This window comes from Pristis pectinata, chromosome 6, assembly GCF_009764475.1.
Source record: "Pristis pectinata isolate sPriPec2 chromosome 6, sPriPec2.1.pri, whole genome shotgun sequence".
Taxonomy (NCBI): domain Eukaryota; kingdom Metazoa; phylum Chordata; class Chondrichthyes; order Rhinopristiformes; family Pristidae; genus Pristis; species Pristis pectinata.
This window is the reverse complement of record NC_067410.1, coordinates 50,903,634-50,922,547: the sequence shown is the minus strand read 5'-3', so window position 1 is coordinate 50,922,547 and position 18,914 is coordinate 50,903,634. Positions and strand designations below refer to the sequence as shown.

General features: G+C 40.6%; 1 protein-coding gene across 1 annotated transcript in view; it reads left to right on the top strand.

Annotated features, from left to right (window-relative positions):
• mst1 (macrophage stimulating 1) overlaps positions 1–18,914 on the top strand; it is a 67,248-nt gene that overhangs the window by 29,471 nt on the left and 18,863 nt on the right. Inside the window, exons 6-12 of the mRNA XM_052018878.1 lie at positions 2,302–2,422; positions 4,867–4,985; positions 8,927–9,095; positions 10,377–10,507; positions 11,023–11,125; positions 14,553–14,689; positions 17,866–17,901. Of these exons, the coding sequence (XP_051874838.1) occupies positions 2,302–2,422; positions 4,867–4,985; positions 8,927–9,095; positions 10,377–10,507; positions 11,023–11,125; positions 14,553–14,689; positions 17,866–17,901 (816 nt within the window). The remainder of the gene's footprint in view (positions 1–2,301; positions 2,423–4,866; positions 4,986–8,926; positions 9,096–10,376; positions 10,508–11,022; positions 11,126–14,552; positions 14,690–17,865; positions 17,902–18,914) is intronic.

Below are 18,914 nucleotides of genomic sequence, written 5' to 3'. Positions count from 1 at the left end.
AATGTATCTGGATGTCCAAAATGAACATTTGATAAAGTGCCACATAAAGATTACAGCGCAAGTTAAGGGCACATGAGGTTGAAGAATATATATAACTATGAAAGGAGAATTTGTTAACAGACAGGAAATGAAAGGTCATTTTTAAGTCGTAAGTTGTAACAAATGGGGTGCAAGAAGGATCAGCTATTTATTCTCTAGTGACTTGAATCGAGAGCGATGTTATAAATCCAAGTTTTGCTAACTAATCTTTATAAGTTGTGGGAATGCAAAGTTTCTGCAAAGAAATACAAACAGGTTAGGTGAGCGGACAAAAAGATGAGAAATGAGGTTTAATGAGGGAAGATTATCTATTTTGGTATGAAGTGTCGTGGTTACTCGCAATAAATAGATGACCAGGAGAAGCAGAAGATTCCTCAAGAAGTTAAACTTTTATTTGCAAACAAAAGTTGTGACAGTCAGACAGTCAGTTACCAGTCACCCTCTGACTACTGCTCTCTCTGACTGCCCCCGAGCAAAGCTCACGGGCCTTTTTTTATACCTTTTTTCCATAGCTCAATTACATTGTTACAATCCATCATGTCTCTTATCTTCACAGTTCCATCCTTCACCATTTGCCTCCTTTTCACAGTTGTCTCCTGGCTCACAACCATTTGTCTTTCGCCACAGTCATTTTCCAGGACTCAATCACAGAGTGCCACCAATTATTTATGTGCATTGGGAGTACTGGTACTAGTCTACAGAACTACCAGTTATTAACAATACTATGCTTAGTCGCAACAAGGCTATCAGCTATAAACCATCACAATGTGTCTCTATTACTTATGAGTTCTGAGACTCGCTTGTACCTGGCTTATCAGTTACGAAAACTAACAGCTACAGAACTGCTACAAAATCATTAGTCGCACTAGCCATAATAACCACTAGCTACACAATATATCAACAGTGTCTTCCTAGGAATGGGCTAACCATCTGTTTAATGAGCTACAATAAATCAAAAGTTTCTCTCCAGGAATGGGCTAACTATTTCTTTAATGAGCTATATGATCCCGCAATAAGAGTTTCCCGCGCTCGAGCTGAAGAAGGTCCAGCGGCCATCATAAGGAGATCAGCAACCATCTAAAACACAGAGCAGACTGTGAATAAAAAAGTATAGCTTCCACTTTCTATATATTCTATAGAAGGATGGAAAATCACAGTGTTATGGTATGAGACTATTGAATACTGACATTCAAAAAAATCTGGCTGTATGAGAAATACAGAAAGTTAGCATGCAGGAACAGCAAGTAATTAATAATTAAGCAGATGCTAGGCTTTATAGCAAGTAAAATGGTAAGGAAGATTAAGAAAATATTGCTGTAGCTGTACAGGGCATTGGTGAGATCACACCTGGTGTACTACACACAGGTTTGGCCTCCTTTTTAAAGGGAGGATATATTTACCTTAAAGGAATAGCAGAATAGATGCACTAGGTAGATCCATAGGATGGAAGTATTGTCTAATGAGGAAACAAGTGGGTAGATCAGGTCTACACTCCTTGGAATTTAGAAGAATTAGAAGTGATCTCATTTTGAGGAGGCCTGACAGGATAGATGCTCTGAACATTTTTACTCTATTGGAGAAGCCTACAACAAGATGGGATAGTCTTAGGATAAGTGGTTGCCACTTAAATCTAAGTTGAGAAGGAATTAGGAATTTCTTTTCTCAGAGGATTGTGAATCTGCAATTCTCTACTTCAGAATTCAAATATATTCAAGGCTGAGATAGATGTTTGGACAACAGAATTATGGAATCAGGCAAAAAGGTGTAGGTGAGGTCAAGGATCAGATCATCAATGATCTTATTGAGTGGTGGAGCAAGATCAAGGGGCCTTATCCTGATCAAAATAAAAATAAATTGTTGGAAGCACTCAGCAGATCAGGCAGCATCTATGGAAAAAAAGACAGAGTCAACATTTCAGCTCAGTGACTCTTCTTTGGAATGGAAAAGTGAAAAAAAGAGCATGCTTTAAGTTGCAGGAAGGGAGGGATGGAGAGAGCAGAGGAAATGCCCTATTCCTTCTTCGTTGTTCCCTATTCCTGCACCAATTATTGATTGATTCACATGGTGAGGCCCTTATCTTGTTGGGAGATGGGGAATGGAGACAAAAATGCAGATCAAAGCAGAACCTTTATTTGAGACATCTGCTTTCTCTTTGTGTACAAGGCGGGGTGGTGGGAATGGTGACAGGAAAGTCACAATGGGGTTGCAGGGAGGCTCCTAAATGAATGTCCATCACCATGTGTTCCTTATTTTTCTGCTCAGACGTTTGTGTGATGTGCAATGGTGACGATTATGCTGGCTTCATGGATCACACAGTGAGTGGGCGAGAGTGTCAACGCTGGGACCTCAATTATCCTCATGAACACAAGTACCAGCCAGAGAAGTACATGACTCCAAGTTATTATTCAAACCAAGAATCCAATTATCACTGAGAAATGTGGACGTTATTGGATTCTCCATTTCCAATCTATTGATCTATTACATGTATTGACAATAGGCAGGTCATAGAGTTCCCAATAAATGTCCCTCCCACCCACCTATGTTATGATCTGTTTCCAAAGCAGTCCTGAAAAGGTGGCACCAAGCCCCAGGAAACTAGGGGGGAGGGAGCCTTATAATAGCTTTGTTCACCTCCATATCAGACACATGTTACCTTTCTTTCTTGGGCTTTGATTTTAGCTGATGTGTGCAAGGCAGCACATCATTGGATCTTGTGCCCTTCTAACGGTCTCATCTGGTACTGGAATTTCACAGCTGAGCATTGGCAGAGTCCGTCTACATGTTGTGAATCCCAGCAGGGTCTCCCATGTATATTATGTGACTGCTGATTCCAGGAAATGGTAAGGGTTTTGTTGGCGTTGAACGCTCAAGTGGAAGCTCTGCCTGCTATTGAAGGAGGGCCATTCTGACCACAACTTCACCATTAAGTACCTCTGGGTCACTCATGGGAAGATTGGATACAAAGCAGAATCCTTCTTCTCCAAATGTGTCTGGGCTGCAGCCTCTAAATTCTACACCAACCTGTGCCACATCTTCCATTTCCAACACTAATCATGAATGTAAGGTGATTGGTAGAAGCCTTAGTGGGTAGCTAGGAACATTTCTTTCATCCTGGAGAGTGGTAGGGTATAGAACATTGCCTGAAAGGATTGTGGAGAAGTTAACTAGGGGCATGGAGTAAAGGCTGTTGAATAAAGTACGTGATCCTAGTAAATAGCTGAGCAGGCTTGTGGGGCTGAATGACCTGTGACTGAGAGATGAGTTGTCATAGGAGCCACTTTAAGGAGAAGCCCTTGGAGTGGCAATCCTTACCTGACAGACTCACATTGGCAAATTACTGCCCTGTTCAGATTTTAGAAACAGACAATTGTGGGTAGTATTCTTGCAGATCTGGTCTCCCTACCTGAGAAAGGATATACCTACAATAGAGAGCAGCAAAGGTTCACCTGATTGATTCCTAGGTTGAGGATTTGTTTTATGAAAAGAGATTAAGCAGACTAGACTTGTACTGTCTAGAGTTGCGAAGATTATTTAATGTTTCTACGAGAGTTGATCTTGAAGCATTAAATAATCTTACTGGGTTGGACTGGGTAGATGCAAGAATGGAGAATCTAGAATCAAGGGTCACAGTATCAAAATAAGTGGTCAGCCAGTCAGGACGGAGATGAGAGGTAATTTCTTCAACCAGATAGTGGTGAATCTTTGGAATTTTCTCGCCAAGTGGACTATGGGGCGTCAGAGTACATTAAAGATAGAAACAGATAAATATTTGGGAATTGAGGGATATATGGTTAGTGCAGGAATGTACTGTGAGGTAAAAGATGATATTGAATGGTGGAGCACCGTATGGCAGTGACAGGTAAACTACTTATACTTTTGTTCTTAATGTTATGGAATGTTCTCCCTACCAGCAGCTTAACACTGGAGAATTGGTGTTATACGATTTGTTGGTAAGAGTTTTCTCTAACCCTGAATGCATCACATGCAGCAGTTAGCTCTAGAGCAGATGTTTACATTTGCTAGTCTAGAAATGTCTTTTTGTAACAAAGACATCTTTATCTGTGTAGGTCATTAGATTGAATCTAAAGTTCTACCCACGTCAGCTTCTACATGCCCATGGAACGAAGGAGGTTGAGGGGTGACCTGGTAGAGATACATAAAATTATGAGAGGCATAAACAGGGTAGATATTCAGAATCTTTTTCCTGTAGTAGGGGTGTCAAAAACAAGATGGCATGTGTTTAAAGTGTGAGGGAGGAGTTTTAAAGAGGATCTGAGGGGAAAGATTTTCACACAAAGAGTAGTTGATATCTGGAGAACGCTGCCAGAGGAGGTGCTAGAGGCAGACACAATGACAATGTTTAAGAGGTATTTAGATAGGCACTTGAAAGCATGGAAGGATATGGACAATGCATGCAAAAGGGATTAGCGTAGATAGGCAAAACGGCCAGCATGGATGTGGTGGCCCAAAGGGCCCATTTGTGTGTATGACTCTGACTCCATCTTCAGTCTGACTCCTACCTTTCAACCTTCTGTTCTGGGTTGTCCTACTTGGTATCAGGATAGCTTTTACGTCCATTAGAGTGACTTGCCTGCCCACCAGATCAAGGTGCAGTGCCAGGGGAAGGCCCACAGAATAGGCTTTCAGTCTATCAATGTGGGCTGGTTTCAAATGCAAGTAAAGATCCAGCAGGTTAATCCTTCCACCCCAGCTCAAGTTTGCAGCAATAGGATTATGGTAAAGCATCTTCTTGCAGCACAGATAGGATACAATTGGTATCAGTGTATTTGCTAATATCTGTTTTGGCTCCTCTCCTGTTGATTTAAGGTATCCTGAAAAGAACTTGGATGATAATTACTGTAGGAATCCTGATGGCTCACCCTTACCCTGGTGTTACACCACTGATCCTGCTGTGGAGCGTGAATACTGCAACATACGGAAGTGCAGTAAGTGAGGCTTCTAATGGGAAACTCATACAAGGAATTAGACCTTGCTTTTTAGACAAAAATGTCAGTGCATTTTTCTGATGGCATTAATTCTCAATGGGTTACAGATGGTGGGGTGGGTGTGTGGGATAGGATGCAGAAGTGGAAATTGTTTTCCTTCGAGAAATTATTCTTGGTATCAAGTGAGTTCTGACCCATGTTAACCATGGAGGCCATCACAGGCAAGCTTGATCCAGTCCTTGAGTTCTCCAGTTGACAGCATCATGGAGATCAACAAATGAGCTGAAGGCAGAAATAAATCTACACCTTCTGCTCTGTGAGACTCAGTAAAACACTGACTTTAGTCTTTGATGCATTGGACCAACCACTGTAACTTTTAGCAGTTTTGATGGCTGCACTGTGTATAGAACACTCCATCTGCAAAGTGCTTCTGTGAGTCCCCTGTGCCGAGTGATCCTACTACCCCAATTCCTGGAAATGCTGACGTATCCACTTCATATTACTGGAATGCTGGAGAAAATATGGGAGCTATAGTTAAAATCAGTTTCAAGACCAGTAGATCACAAACTGTTGGGTAAAAAGATGAGGAGCTGTCTTCAAGCTTGGAGAAGGCTAAAGATAGAGGTTACATTTGGAGTGGCACAGTGAGTTAAAGGGTGGCAGAGGGCATGGGTTATACTTAAGGGTAGAGATAAGCATCTTGGTCTCTTCATTTTAAGGAAAGACCTGTAGGAGCAGAAGACACAGTAAGCTGGAAAAATAATAATTTTCCCTTTTGGACTAAGGTCATTCAAAAATGCACGAAGCCTGGGTACATCAGGATGCTTTTGGATGCACATTTTATTGAGAGGAAGTGAGTGGTATAAAGTAGAAATAAGGATGAGATGTCTGAGAACTGGTTTGGATCTGGTTCAAGGAATTCCCACAGTTTAGGTTAAAGTTTTTTGTGGGGTGGGACTAAGTGTCCTGGTGGATGAAGGACATGTAGAGGGTCTAATAGAATGGAGGTGTAGAGGGACAGGTGGAATGGAGGTGCCCTCACATAACTATTTCTCTTGTCTCTCCAACCACCTTGTTCCCCCCCCCTCTGTCCTCTTCCCCTTGTGATCTTTTCTATTGGGAAAAGCCAGGCTTCTCAATTCTTCTGCTCCTCTCATTCCCCCTCCCTCTGAATTATGTTATCTCAGGTCCAATCACTATCGAACCTGATGACAAACCTGCTGTGTATGTATGGAAAGACCTTCATCTCATTGAGATATAAAGTCTACAGTTATTCAAACCTCCTGCTGACCCACATCCCCACTACTGAAGTCTACACTAACTTTTTGGACTGTTGTTATAGAATCAAACAGCTCACCTCATCCATGCTGACCCTTAGAGATCAGCAGGGCCACCTATGTCTTGAGCCGCAGGAAATGGGTGGGATTTTTAACGAATATTTCTCCTTGGTATTTACTGAGGAGAAAATTATGGTTGCACAAGAGATAAGGCAAACAAGTGGAGATATTTTGGAGAACATTCATATTACCAGGGAGGAGGTATTTGCAGCCTTACAGCGCATTAAGGCGGATAAATCCCCAGGGCCTGACCAAGTGCATCCTTGGACTTTGTGGGAGGCGAGAGAAGAAATTCCAGAGGCCCTTGCGGAGATATTTGCTTCATTGTTAGCCAGTGGTGAAGTTCCCGAAGATTGGAACATCGTTCCGTTGTTTAAGAAGGATAGCAAGGACAAGCCAGGGAACTACAGACTGGTCAGCCTGACATCAGTGGTGGGGATGTTACTGGAGGGAATTCTGAGGGACAGGATCTAGCAGCACTTGGATAGACAAAATCTTACTAGGAGGAGTCAGTATGGCTTTGTGCATGGAAAGTCGTGTTTGATGAATCTTTTAGCGTTCTTTGAAGAGGTAACCAAAAGGGTAGATGAAGTAGGGCAGTAGATGTTGTCTATCTGGACCTTAGCAAGGCCTTCAACAAGGTCCCGCATGGCAGGCTGGTCTGGAAGGTTAGGTCCCATGGAATCCAGGGAGAGCTAGTTTGCTTGATTTAAATTTGGCTTGGAGGTAGGAAGCAGAGGGTGGTGGTTGAAGGTTGTTTCACAGAATGGAGGCTGGTGACTAGAGGTGTGCTGCAAAGGTCGATGTTGGGACCCTTGTTATTCATTATTTTTGTTTATAAATGATTTGGATGTGAATGCACAGGGCTTGATCAGCAAGTTTGCAGATGACACGAAATTAGGAGGTGTTGTTGGTAGTGAAGAAGTTTATTGTAGATTACAGGGGGATCTTGTTCAGTCAGGTAAGTGGGCTGAGGAGTGACAAATGGATTTCATTACAGATAGGTGTGAGGTGATGCATTTTGGAAAGTCAAACCAGAGTAGGACTTATACTATGAATAGTAGGGCACTAGAGAGTGTAATGGAACAGAGGGACCTAGGAGTACAAGTGCATAGTTCGTTGAAAGCGACATCACAGGTAGACAGGGTGGTGAAAAAAGCATTTAGCACACTGGCCTTCATCATTCAGGGCACTGAGTATAGGAGTTGGGACATTATGTTGCAGTTGTAAAATCCATTGGTGTGGCCGCACTTGGAATACTGTGTACGGTTTTGGTCACCCTGTTATAGGAAAGACGTGGTTAAACTGGAAAGAGTGCAGAAAAGATTTACGAGGATGTCACCAGGACGAGAAGGCCTGAGTTATAGAGAGAAGTTGGCTCGACTAGGTCTTTATTCGTTGGAACGTAGGAGAATGAGGGAGTGACCTTTATAGAAGTGTTTAAAATTATGTGAGGTGTAGATAAGGTGGATGGTAGCAGTCTTTTCCCCAGGGTAGGGGAGTCGAAAACTAGAGGCATAGGTTTAGGGTGAGCAGAGAAAGATTTAAAAGGGATCTGAGGGGCAACTTTTTCACGCAGGATGTGGTGCATATATGGAATGAGCTGCCAGAGGAAGTGGTTGAGGCAGGTACAATAGTATCATTTAAGAAGCACTTGGATAGCTACATGGAGGGGAGGAGCCTGGAGGGATATGGGCTGAATGCAGGAAATTAGGACTAGTTAGGTGAACAACATAGTCGGCATGGACTTGTTGGGCCAAAGAGCCTGTATCCATGCTGTATTGCTCTATGACTCTATGATCTTGATGCCTGCAATGCTTATCCCATTTGGTGGCATTAGGCCTGTATACCTCTACGGATATCAGCCAAGAATAAGCAGCAGTTTTGACAAGCCTAGATTTGTTGAGGTGCAGATACAGAACAAGGCCTTCTCTGAGGAAGGATTGCTTGGAGGAAAAGGTTGGTAATAAAATTTGAAGAGGGGCAGGTAAAAGTTGGCACCCAAGATTTCTTGAAGGAAAGTAATCATCAAAGTGTTGGATAAGAGAAAGTTTGACCAGGACTGCTCTGAAATGAGGAACAATGATAATATGGGAGAAATTGTTGAGCATGATCTGAAATAGGGTGACATCTGAGAATGGAGGTGAAATGATTTGAAACTAAAAGGCAGACGAGGAGCAAGAAGAAGTGCACAGTCAAGTAGAAAAGGAGAAAGAGAAAGCAAAGAAGAATAAAAGAAAGGTAGAAATAGGATGCAGGAGTAGGTTACATGGTCTCTTCAGGGTGCTCTTAGGTTAAACAAGGTAATGGACAATCTGATCTTGGTCTCACCAGTACTTAGCTGCCTATTCTTCATAACACTTGAGAGGATGAATGAGACAAGCAGAAATCACGTGGAAGGGACAAACAGAACTTTGTCACGTGAAGTGGCTAGAAGAAATAACATGTATTTATTTAATATTTTACACACTCTTAGGGCTTACAAAAGCCAAATGAGATGACATTTAAGGTTGTAAAATAGGAAGTGAAGAGACAGTGAATTAAAAAATATAAGATAAAGAAAAATAATTTTCTAACTTATTGTCCTTTTTTTTCAATTCAAAGGTGAGAGACACAAGCTGAAAGATGTGGAGATCACCAAAAAGTGCTTCAAACATCATGGGATAGGATACAGAGGGAGAATGAGCCATACTACATCGGGAACCCTCTGCCAGCGTTGGGACGCACAATTCCCACATGCACATGAATTCACACCAGAAAATTATCAATGCAAGTATGGAACAATGCAGGCTTCAAATGTTTAAAACCTGTTAATTCGAGTAAATAGCAGCAAATGATTTAAAGTGGTTGTGATCCTTAATTACAACAGCAATATAGTATAGATGTTGGAAGTCTGCATTAAGAGCAGGGAACGTTGTAAAATACTAAACCAGTCAGACAGAATCAGTGGATGAATTTAACATCCTGAACTTAAACCTATTTGGTTACATGGGTTTGGGACAGTTGAGATGGTGGGTCAAAACTGAGAAAATTGCCTAAAGGGAACTTTTAGCCAGTAGTAATTGAGCTCAACTAGAGATGGGCTGGGGGTGAGGAGTAGAAGGGAGAGTTCTGGATCTAGGAAATGAAGCTGGGCAGGTGGAAGGAGTATCAGTGGGGAACATTGTGTAGTAATAATCATAATTGAGTTGGATTTAACATAGTTCTGGAAAAGGACAAAAGATAAAATTGGATTAAAAGGTCTAAATTGGAGCAAGAAAAAATTTACTAGACTGGGAAACAATTTGGAAAGAGTAGACTAGGAAAAGGTATGAGTAGGTAAATTAGTCTCAGAGAAATGGGAGGCAATTAAGAAGTAAATTCAAGGAGTTTAGGGTAAACTTGTTCCCACAAAGAAAAATGGTGGGCTGCCAATTTAGATTTCTCTTGAATGACAAGGTGACTAATGGGTGGGATAAGACAAAAGGAAACTTACGTCAGACACTATTAACGTAATACAGTGGAAAGTAGAGCGTAGAAAGTGTAGGATTGAAATTAAAAGGGGAATTAGGAAAGCAAAGGGAAGGTATGAAAAAATACTGGCAAGTAAATTCAAATAAAATTTGGAACTGAGGTGCATAAAGTTATGAGGAGCCTAGACAGATTAAATGGGAAGGACTATTAATAGAGGGGTCAAGAAACAGTGGGGCATCAATTGAAAGCTAAAACAAAATGTGTTGGGCATATGCAATTTTTGTTTTGAACTTTTTGATAGAAGGATTAGTAGGTAGGTGAGGAAAACATTTATCACCTAGATGGGGGTAGGGGTCTGGAACTCACTGTTGGAAAGGATGGTTGGGGAGCAACTCTCAATACATTTAAGCATGGACGTGCACTTGAAGAGCCGTGACCTGCAGGGCCACTAGATAAAGTACTGGGAAATGTGTTTGGGCTGGGTTGCTCTTTTTCAACCGGCACAGATATAATGGATAGAATGCCTCTTTTTGCATTGTAAATTTCCTCTGATTCTATTGTGGAAAAGTTCTGTCCCAGTATATCCCATCTGTTGTTACAGAGGGCTGCAGGAGAATTACTGTCGGAATCCTGATGGGTCGGAAGCCCCTTGGTGTTTCACAACAGATCCCAGAGTCCGGACTGCTTTTTGTCTGCAGATCAAACGCTGTGAAGATGATATTGAACCTGAAGGTAAGATGGACAATGTGCTAACAGCATTGATATATTTACGGTCATTTTGTGACAGCAACCCTGCACAAATAGTGGGCCTTTGTCAGCAATTCACTCCTCAATTAACATCCACATTTCCTTTTTTTAGCAGAGACTGTGAGCAAATGATTTCATGCAGAGTTCCTGATTCTCCTCTGTACCTTCTTGCAGGGACAAGTGCTATCTCACTGTTGCTGCAGTAGCAGAGGCATCTGATTGAATTGGGGATGTTGCAAAGTTTGTTTGCCCATTAAGTCATTGAAGGTGTACTGTTGGAAGGTAGAGAATGAAGAACTGACATTAGGAAATATGCCTTCAAGGGGAAAACCTTGCATGCTTACTGAGAACATAGTGACCCTTTGTGGACTGACTGAATCTTTCTTCTTTTAAAATTGGTGCAGGTTTTTCATCAGGAGCTGCACTCACAATATCAGCCTGTATATGTTCCTATGTACTAGCAAAATAAATGGTTAACACTGAATCTTGTCACTTCACAGACTGCTACAATGGAAATGGGACAACCTATCGAGGAGTTGTCAATAAAACGAGGAAAGGAATCCCATGCCAAATGTGGACCTCAAATAGTCCTCACACTCCACGGTACGTTGCCTTGATTTTATTAAGTGATCTTGAGAGCCAGTAACAGGAAATAGAGAATAGTTCAGGCAGGTATCTCTGTATTTCTGAGACTGATGTTAGTCATAGTATCTATAAATTGCTGGAATTAAAGTTAATTTCTGGATCCACATGTATTACTGGGATGAATGCAGTTTGTAGGGTCTCTGTATTACTAGTGTTTTTTTCAGGATGTCTGTAAATTACTGTGATTAGTGTTAATCTTAGAGCATGTTAATATCTGAAAAGATACACATTATTGGGGCTATTGTTATTCTTAGGGTAGCTGGATATGAGTTTGGTATATCAGGCTTTAGATATAATACTGGGGAATTAGAGTTAATATTAACATTATTATACATTATTGGAATTATTAAGATCAGGGTATCAGAGTCCTAATGGACTGGATTGTCCTTGACCCTGCCTTCCGTAAGCCTCCTACAGGATCCCCATTAACATGCTCACTGTTTGCATTTGTGCTCCTCCCAGCCATGGGCCTTGATACCAGAGCTATTCTGTGGGGCAGAGTGAGCCACAGGTGATGGGTGGGCCTCAGATAGCAAAAACTGACCCCATAGCCATGGACTGCATCCTTACAGTGTGTGCTGTTGAAAGGCTTTCACTGACATTTAGAAACAGGGGAAATATAATTAAATAATATCAACATTATTGAAGAAAATCTAAAATATAATTTTGTTTTGAAATGTATTCAATTTATTTAAATTAATTGAAATCATTAATGCTGATTATTTTAAACTATATTTTATAAAGAATGCAGAATGCTTACCTTAACTTTTTAATAAAGGTTGCCTATGCCATTCAAACAAAAGAGGTTGCTGGTGTAAAGCTGAGGGGCCAGATATGAAGTGCATCTGTCCCTTCAACTCAGTGTGAATAGCAACTGCCTCTGGAATTTAGTGTTAATTTAAAGACAGCTGCTTCTTTTTGTATTGATGTTAATCAGGATCTGCATATATTCCTGAAGCGTCAGTTAATCTCAGTGCTGCTGAATAGAACTGACATCAGCATTAATCACAGAATTTATATTGCTGGGATTAGTATTAATCTCACCATTGGTGTTAATATCACTTGAATTAGTGTAAATCTTGAGATGATTTATTGCTAGCATTAATAGTAATCTCAACTACTGCATTTTAAAATGAGTTGTGTTAATTTTAGCTGTGCCTTATTGGAGAATTTATGTTATTTTCAGACTTTTGAATATCAGGGAATTAGTTTTACTCTTGGGATTTATGAATATTATTGGAATTAGTGTTAATTATAGGATATGAATGACTTGAAACTAACCTCAAATCTGTGATATTTGGAGATTTGGCAATAACATCAATCCTGATACCATACTATTCTCAGTGTCAGGGTAACTGCATACTACTATGAATACCTGAGCTGTATTAGACAATAGACAATAGGAGCAGAAGTAGACCATTTGGCCCTTCGAGTGTGCCCTTCATGGCTGATCCTCAACAATCAATATCCTGTTCCTGCTTTGTCCCCATATCCCTTGATTCCCCTATCTATGAGAAACCTATCTAGCTCCTTCTTGAAAGTGCCCAGAGAATTGGCCTCCACTGCCCTCTGAGGAAGTGCATTCCACAAATTCACAACCCTCTGGTAGAAGAAGTTTTTCCTCACCTCTGTCCTAAATGGCCTAGCCCTTATTCTTAAATCATGCCCCCTGGTCCTGGACTTCCCCAACATCTGGAACATATTTTCTGTCTCTATCCTGTCCAATCCCTTAATAATCCTGTATGTTTCAATCAGATCCCCTCTCAATCTTCTCAATTCCAGCGTGTACAATCCCAGTCTCTCCAACCTCTCAGCATAAGTCAGTCCCGATATCCCTGGAATTAACCTCGTAAACCTACGCTGCACACCCTCTATAGCCAGGATATCCTTCCTTAACCCTGGAGACCAAAACTGTACCCAATACTCCAGGAGTGGTCTCACCAGAGCCCTGTACAAATGCAAAAGAATCTCTTTGTTTTTGTACTCAATTCCCCTTGCAATACAGGCCAACATTCCATTAGCCTTCATCACTGCCTGCTGCACTTGCTCATTCACTTTCAGTGACTGATGAACAAGGACTCCTAGATCCCTTTGTATTTCCCCCTTACCTAACTCCACACCATTCAGATAATAATCCGCCTTCCTGTTCCTGCTCCCAAAGTGGATAACCTCACACTTATCCACATTAAACTTCATCTGCCAAGTATCTGCCCACTTACCCAACCTATCCAAATCACCTTGAATTGTCCTAACTTCCTCTACACATGTCGCACTGCCACCCAACTTTGTATCATCAGCAAACTTGCTAATGTTATTCACAATGCCTTCATCTAAATCATCAACATAGGTCGTAAACAGCTGTGGTCCCAGCACCGAGCCCTGTGGCACCCCACTAGTCACAGCCTGCCATTCTGAGAAACATCCATTCACCCCTACCCTTTGTTTCCTATCCGCTAACCAGTTTTCTATCCATTCTATCATAGGGATTAGTGTTAATCTCAAGGAATGTGTGTATTACTGTGAGCAGTATTAAACACCCTTCTCTGTATATCATTGGAATTACTATCATTGTCAGCATATTCAATGAAGTACTATAGGATTATTTTTACTTTCAGACTTCCATATATAATTATCAATAGCGTTAACCTCAGGGTAGCTGTATATTCCAAGAGTTTGTATCAATTTCAGGTCTGTATATATTAACTGGGATTATTGTACGGGTAGTGACAAGTTACCGTATGTATAAATATCAGAATCATGTATGTGACAAGTTTAAAGGTCCTCTTTGGTTTGTGCAAATATTTTGGTTTCACACTAAATCCAGGATTGTGATATGTTGCTGGAATCGGAATAACACCCAGGACAGCTGCATTTTACTAGTTTAATGTTCATATTTTTACCTGTCTTGAGTAATGGAATTAATGTTTCTGTTAACATCAGAGTGGCTGTGTGATGGAGAACAGATTTAATCTTAGGATTTTGTATAAAATAGGCAGATTACTATAGTATTGGTAAATTGATGTAAATTGTTGTTGTATGGTACTGGGATTAATAAAGGATATTCAGAATGCATTCACGTCAGGTTCTGTGTATTTTACTGAAAAGTGTGGGTATATACTATTAAGTTTATAGAGATATTTCTGGGAACTGGTATATGTTTGGAATGATCTCAGTACCTTTACATTACTCCAATTAGTGTTCTTTGCATTGCTGTATGTTATTGGGGGATTAGTGTTAATCTCAGGTCTGTGCATTGCTATTAATGTCAAGGGAGCTGTGTATTACTGGAATTGGTAACCTCATGGTATTTGTGTATGACTAAGATTGATGTTTGTGTCTCAAATTGAAGTGTAATGACAGTGTCCTCTGAACCTTTCCCCCACAGAGTCACTCCTCAGACACATCCCAATGCTGGTCTTGTGAGAAACTATTGTCGAAATCCTGATGGTGACAGTCATGGACCTTGGTGTTACACTTTGGACCCCAAAGTGCAGTGGGATTATTGTGCAATCAGCACCTGCAGTATGAGACTAATGTTGCTACTCAGAAACTGAATGTGGATCAGTGATTCACACGTGTTCATTACACAGCTGTAACCACATGTTGCCCACAATTATACACAGACATTTTAGAAAAAAATGCCATTCACAACAATTTAAATTTAATTTACTATGCAGCACTTTATTTCTTAAGGTGAACTACAAACACAATGAAAAGAAATCTAAACACAGACTTGATAAGCACATTTCTTATTGCAGAGTGCACAAAGCTGAGAAACAGACAGATGGAATAAGAGAGAGACAGGGGGTGGGAGTGAGGGTGGGGCACTGGGGGATCTAGAGAGCCAAAGAAATTTAGTTGGTTTTAGTGAGTCATTCAGAGATACATAGATGAACATGTACACACACATGAACACATATACAAATAGATACGATAAGAAAGAGAAAAGCAGAGAGATGGACAGTGAGATTGACAGTGATATTGACAGAGAAAAAAAGATAGAGATAGGAACAGGGGTAGGTCATTCAGTTCCTTGAACAAGTTCCATTAGGTCATGGTTGATCTGTACGTCAATTCATTTTACCAAACCTGGCTTTGTAACCCAAATAACCATTGCCTGACAATAAGAGTTTCAACATTTTCAGTTGCCCTGTTAGGCAGAAGGTTTTTGTGGGGGAGGGTTCCAGAATTCCATAACTCTTCGTGTGCCTGGTATCACCACTGAACAGCCTAAAAATGCTAAGATTATGCCGTCTTTTTCTGAAATCTCTCACTAAAGAAAATGGTTTATTTCAATCTATTTTGTCAATTCATTCAGTCATTTCAAGCAGATCTAAACGAGACAATTAATTGTTTGTATTCACACCAATAGAAACCTAATATTTGCAAATTGTCCTCCTAACTTTTAACCCGATTACAATTCTGCAAATCTATGCTGTGATTCCTCCAAGGCCAATATTGAGGGTGTTGTTTAGAGGTGATTGTGGTGCTCTAGCTGTAATAGAACTTCCATCACTTTCTATTCCAACTCTATGAGTTAAAGGCAACATACCAACACATTTAAAATTAATTGTTGTACCCTTTACACACCATTTAGTTGTTATTCTTTTTACCATGGAACTTGGGAGGAAACTTGCTGCTTGCCTGAGGAGAGTCAAATGCATAAACTATCTAAAATATAAACAGTGACTGCTCCTTCTGGGGAGCACTGCTGAGTAGTCTGCACTTAAATGTAATGAGTGTCACTTCTGAGGTGAATTCAGCAATCAATATTATCTAGGTTTCAGAAAGTGGAGTGGTATTTGCATGAATCAGTGTTCACATAAGGCTTCAGAGCCAGCATCCCTCAGTACATATACAATGGAGAGATATTTGTCTTTGGGTGCTATGCCTAATGCATGTGGGAGGATCAGCCACCAACAGAATTAAATGCTGGGAGGAGAGTACAACAGGCAGCTGATTCTCTTGTTCACGTTTAGCTTAGCAACCAGAGGTCAATTTCCTCCCCTACAACAGAGGCATTGATAAGGACAGAGACTATTGTCGCACATTGCAGAGACGGGGTAGAAATTCATTCTTGGTCCCTATCACTAAAGGCACAAATTAGTAGTGGTTGATTGTTGTACTGTGTACTGTGCTTCTAAAATCCGGTTGCATTGAAGTCAGTCTACCTAGATCACGTTATACAGGCACAGGGATGGTGATCTGCCTGTAGTACAGAGACAGATATGCTGCCTTACCGTGGAGAGGGTATTGGTACTGGTTTATTATTGTCACTTGTACTGAGGTACAGTGAAAAACTTGTCTTGCATACTGATCGTACAGGTCAATTCATTACACAGTGCAGTTACATTGAGTTAGTACAGAGTGCATTTGAGGTAGTACAGGTAAAAACAATAACAGTAGAGTAAAGTGTCACAGCTACAGAGAAAGTGCAGTACAATAAGGTGCAAGGTCACAACACTCAAAAATCAGAGGAAGAAAACTGCTATGCCATTCGAGGCCCCAACAAACTCCATACACTTTGAGATTAGTGGCCAATGGTGTCATGGTATCCAGACCAGAGAGCTGGGAAGGCTGACTTTCATTTTACTCAAGCTATAGGAAGCATAGGAAATAGAAAGGGAAAGATTTCCAGCTGCAGAATGTAAAGCACTTGGGTGTGTGAGAAAATGTTGTTAAATTTCTATTGTTCGGTAGAATGGCATGATTTATCAGTTTGCAACACATTTCTGTGTTGCCCTTCTTGGTTGTATGTTGACAACTCAAATTTTGAATTGCCTATCAATCTATGGTAAGACCTGAATGTATAGAGACAATGGGGTGAGTACATTGAGATGGATGGTTAGTCAAAGGACTGCTTTGTGAAATTGGATGTTTCTGAATTTCAAGGAAATTGAATATCTGTGCCTCATATTACAAACACAAAGAGTGCCTTGAAATAAATAAACAGAATTATTTTCACAGATTACATGTACAAAGACAACCATGTACAATATATATATATAGTCACGATATATATATATATAGTCAAACAGCACAGAAACAGGCCCTTCAGCCCACCATGTCCATGCCACTCATTCTACCCATCTACACTAATTCCATTTACTCACATTAGCACATTACAGACACAGAGATTTAGTGGCTTATTACAGCCACACCTACATTGCTCCACAATATGGACAGAGACATTCTCACAGAAAGCAATAGCAAACTGTTTTAAAAACAGATGGTATCTCACTCCACGGACACAGAAATAATGACCAGTTTTATGTGCATAGACTAACTATCCTGTATTTCCACACAAAGCTGGTATCTTGCATTATGAACACAAAGATGTTATATGAAGAGACTTTATTTTTCAGAGACCATCTCTGGTCTTTTAGATGTTCATGCTTCATATCTCACACTGTGTAGTTCCTTCACGTACTGCCTACTTGCCCTCCCTAAATGAACTAGTGAAATGGAAAGGGAATGGAGATATCAAGTTGCAGCTTCCTGAATCACAGTACCTGGGGACCGGTGATTTGGCCAGTTGCGCGCAGAGGAGAACAACATCACCCAATCATCTTACAACATAGACATAAATGTTCAGGAATATTCAGTATGCATTTGCAGAGAATTTCAAACACACTGTTGACTGCCGATTTCCAGTTACTCTCCTTTAATTTCTTTCTTTTCATCTGTTTCAATTGTAGAAGGGCATGATATCCCAGGACAGTGGGAAGACCCAGGTATATATTTGGAACACCTTTTCTGTATTTCAATTTTTTTTACAAAAGGGAAAAGAAGCAAATCTAAGGTAAGCTGAAATTGGACAGGGACCTTGAAGAATATAAAGCAAGCAGGAAATAACTTAAACAGGGAATCAAGAGGACTGAAAGGGGCTATGAAATGTCCTTGGTGAGTAGGATTAAGGAGAATCACAAGACATTTTATACATGCATTAAAAACAAGAGAGGTGAGAGAGGAGATGTTGGGGCCTTGACAGAGCTCTTTGTATCCTCTTTAGCCACAGACAAAGCCCCAGTGGACTGGAGAAAGCCAATGTTATTCCTTTGTTTAAGAAGGGCAATAGGGACAAACCAGGAAATTATATGCTCGTGAACCTTACATCAGTGTTTGGAGAAGATTCTCAGGGATAGCATTTACTTACATCTGGAAAAGCATGAACTTATTAGGAATAGTCAGCATGGCTTTCTGCAGGGAAGGTCATGTCTTACCAACTTGATTGAATTTTTTGAGGAGATAATGAAGATGGTTGATGAGGGTAGGGCATTGGATGTTGTCTACATGGACTTTAGTACAGCTTTCAACAAGGTTCCCTCATGGTAGCCTGGTCCAGAAGATTAAGTCACATGGGATCTTCAGTAACTTGGTAGACTGGGTTCAAAATTGTCTTGGCCATAGAAGACAGAGAGTAGTGGTGGAGGTGTGTTATTCTAACTGGAGGTCTGCGATCAGTGGTGTTCAGCAGGGATCAGTGCTGAGACTGCTGTTGTTTGTGATATATATATAAATTATTAGGTCAAAAATGTAGGTGGGCTAATGAGTAAGTTTGCAGATGACACAGAAATTGGTGGAGTTGTGGATAGTGAGAAAGGTTGTTGAAGGATACAGCAGGATATAAATCAGTTGGAAATATGGGCCGAGAAATAGCTGATGAAGTTTAATCAGGGCAAGTGTGAAGTGTTACATTTTGGGACGTCAAATGAAAGAAGAAAGTATACAGTAAATGGCAGGACCC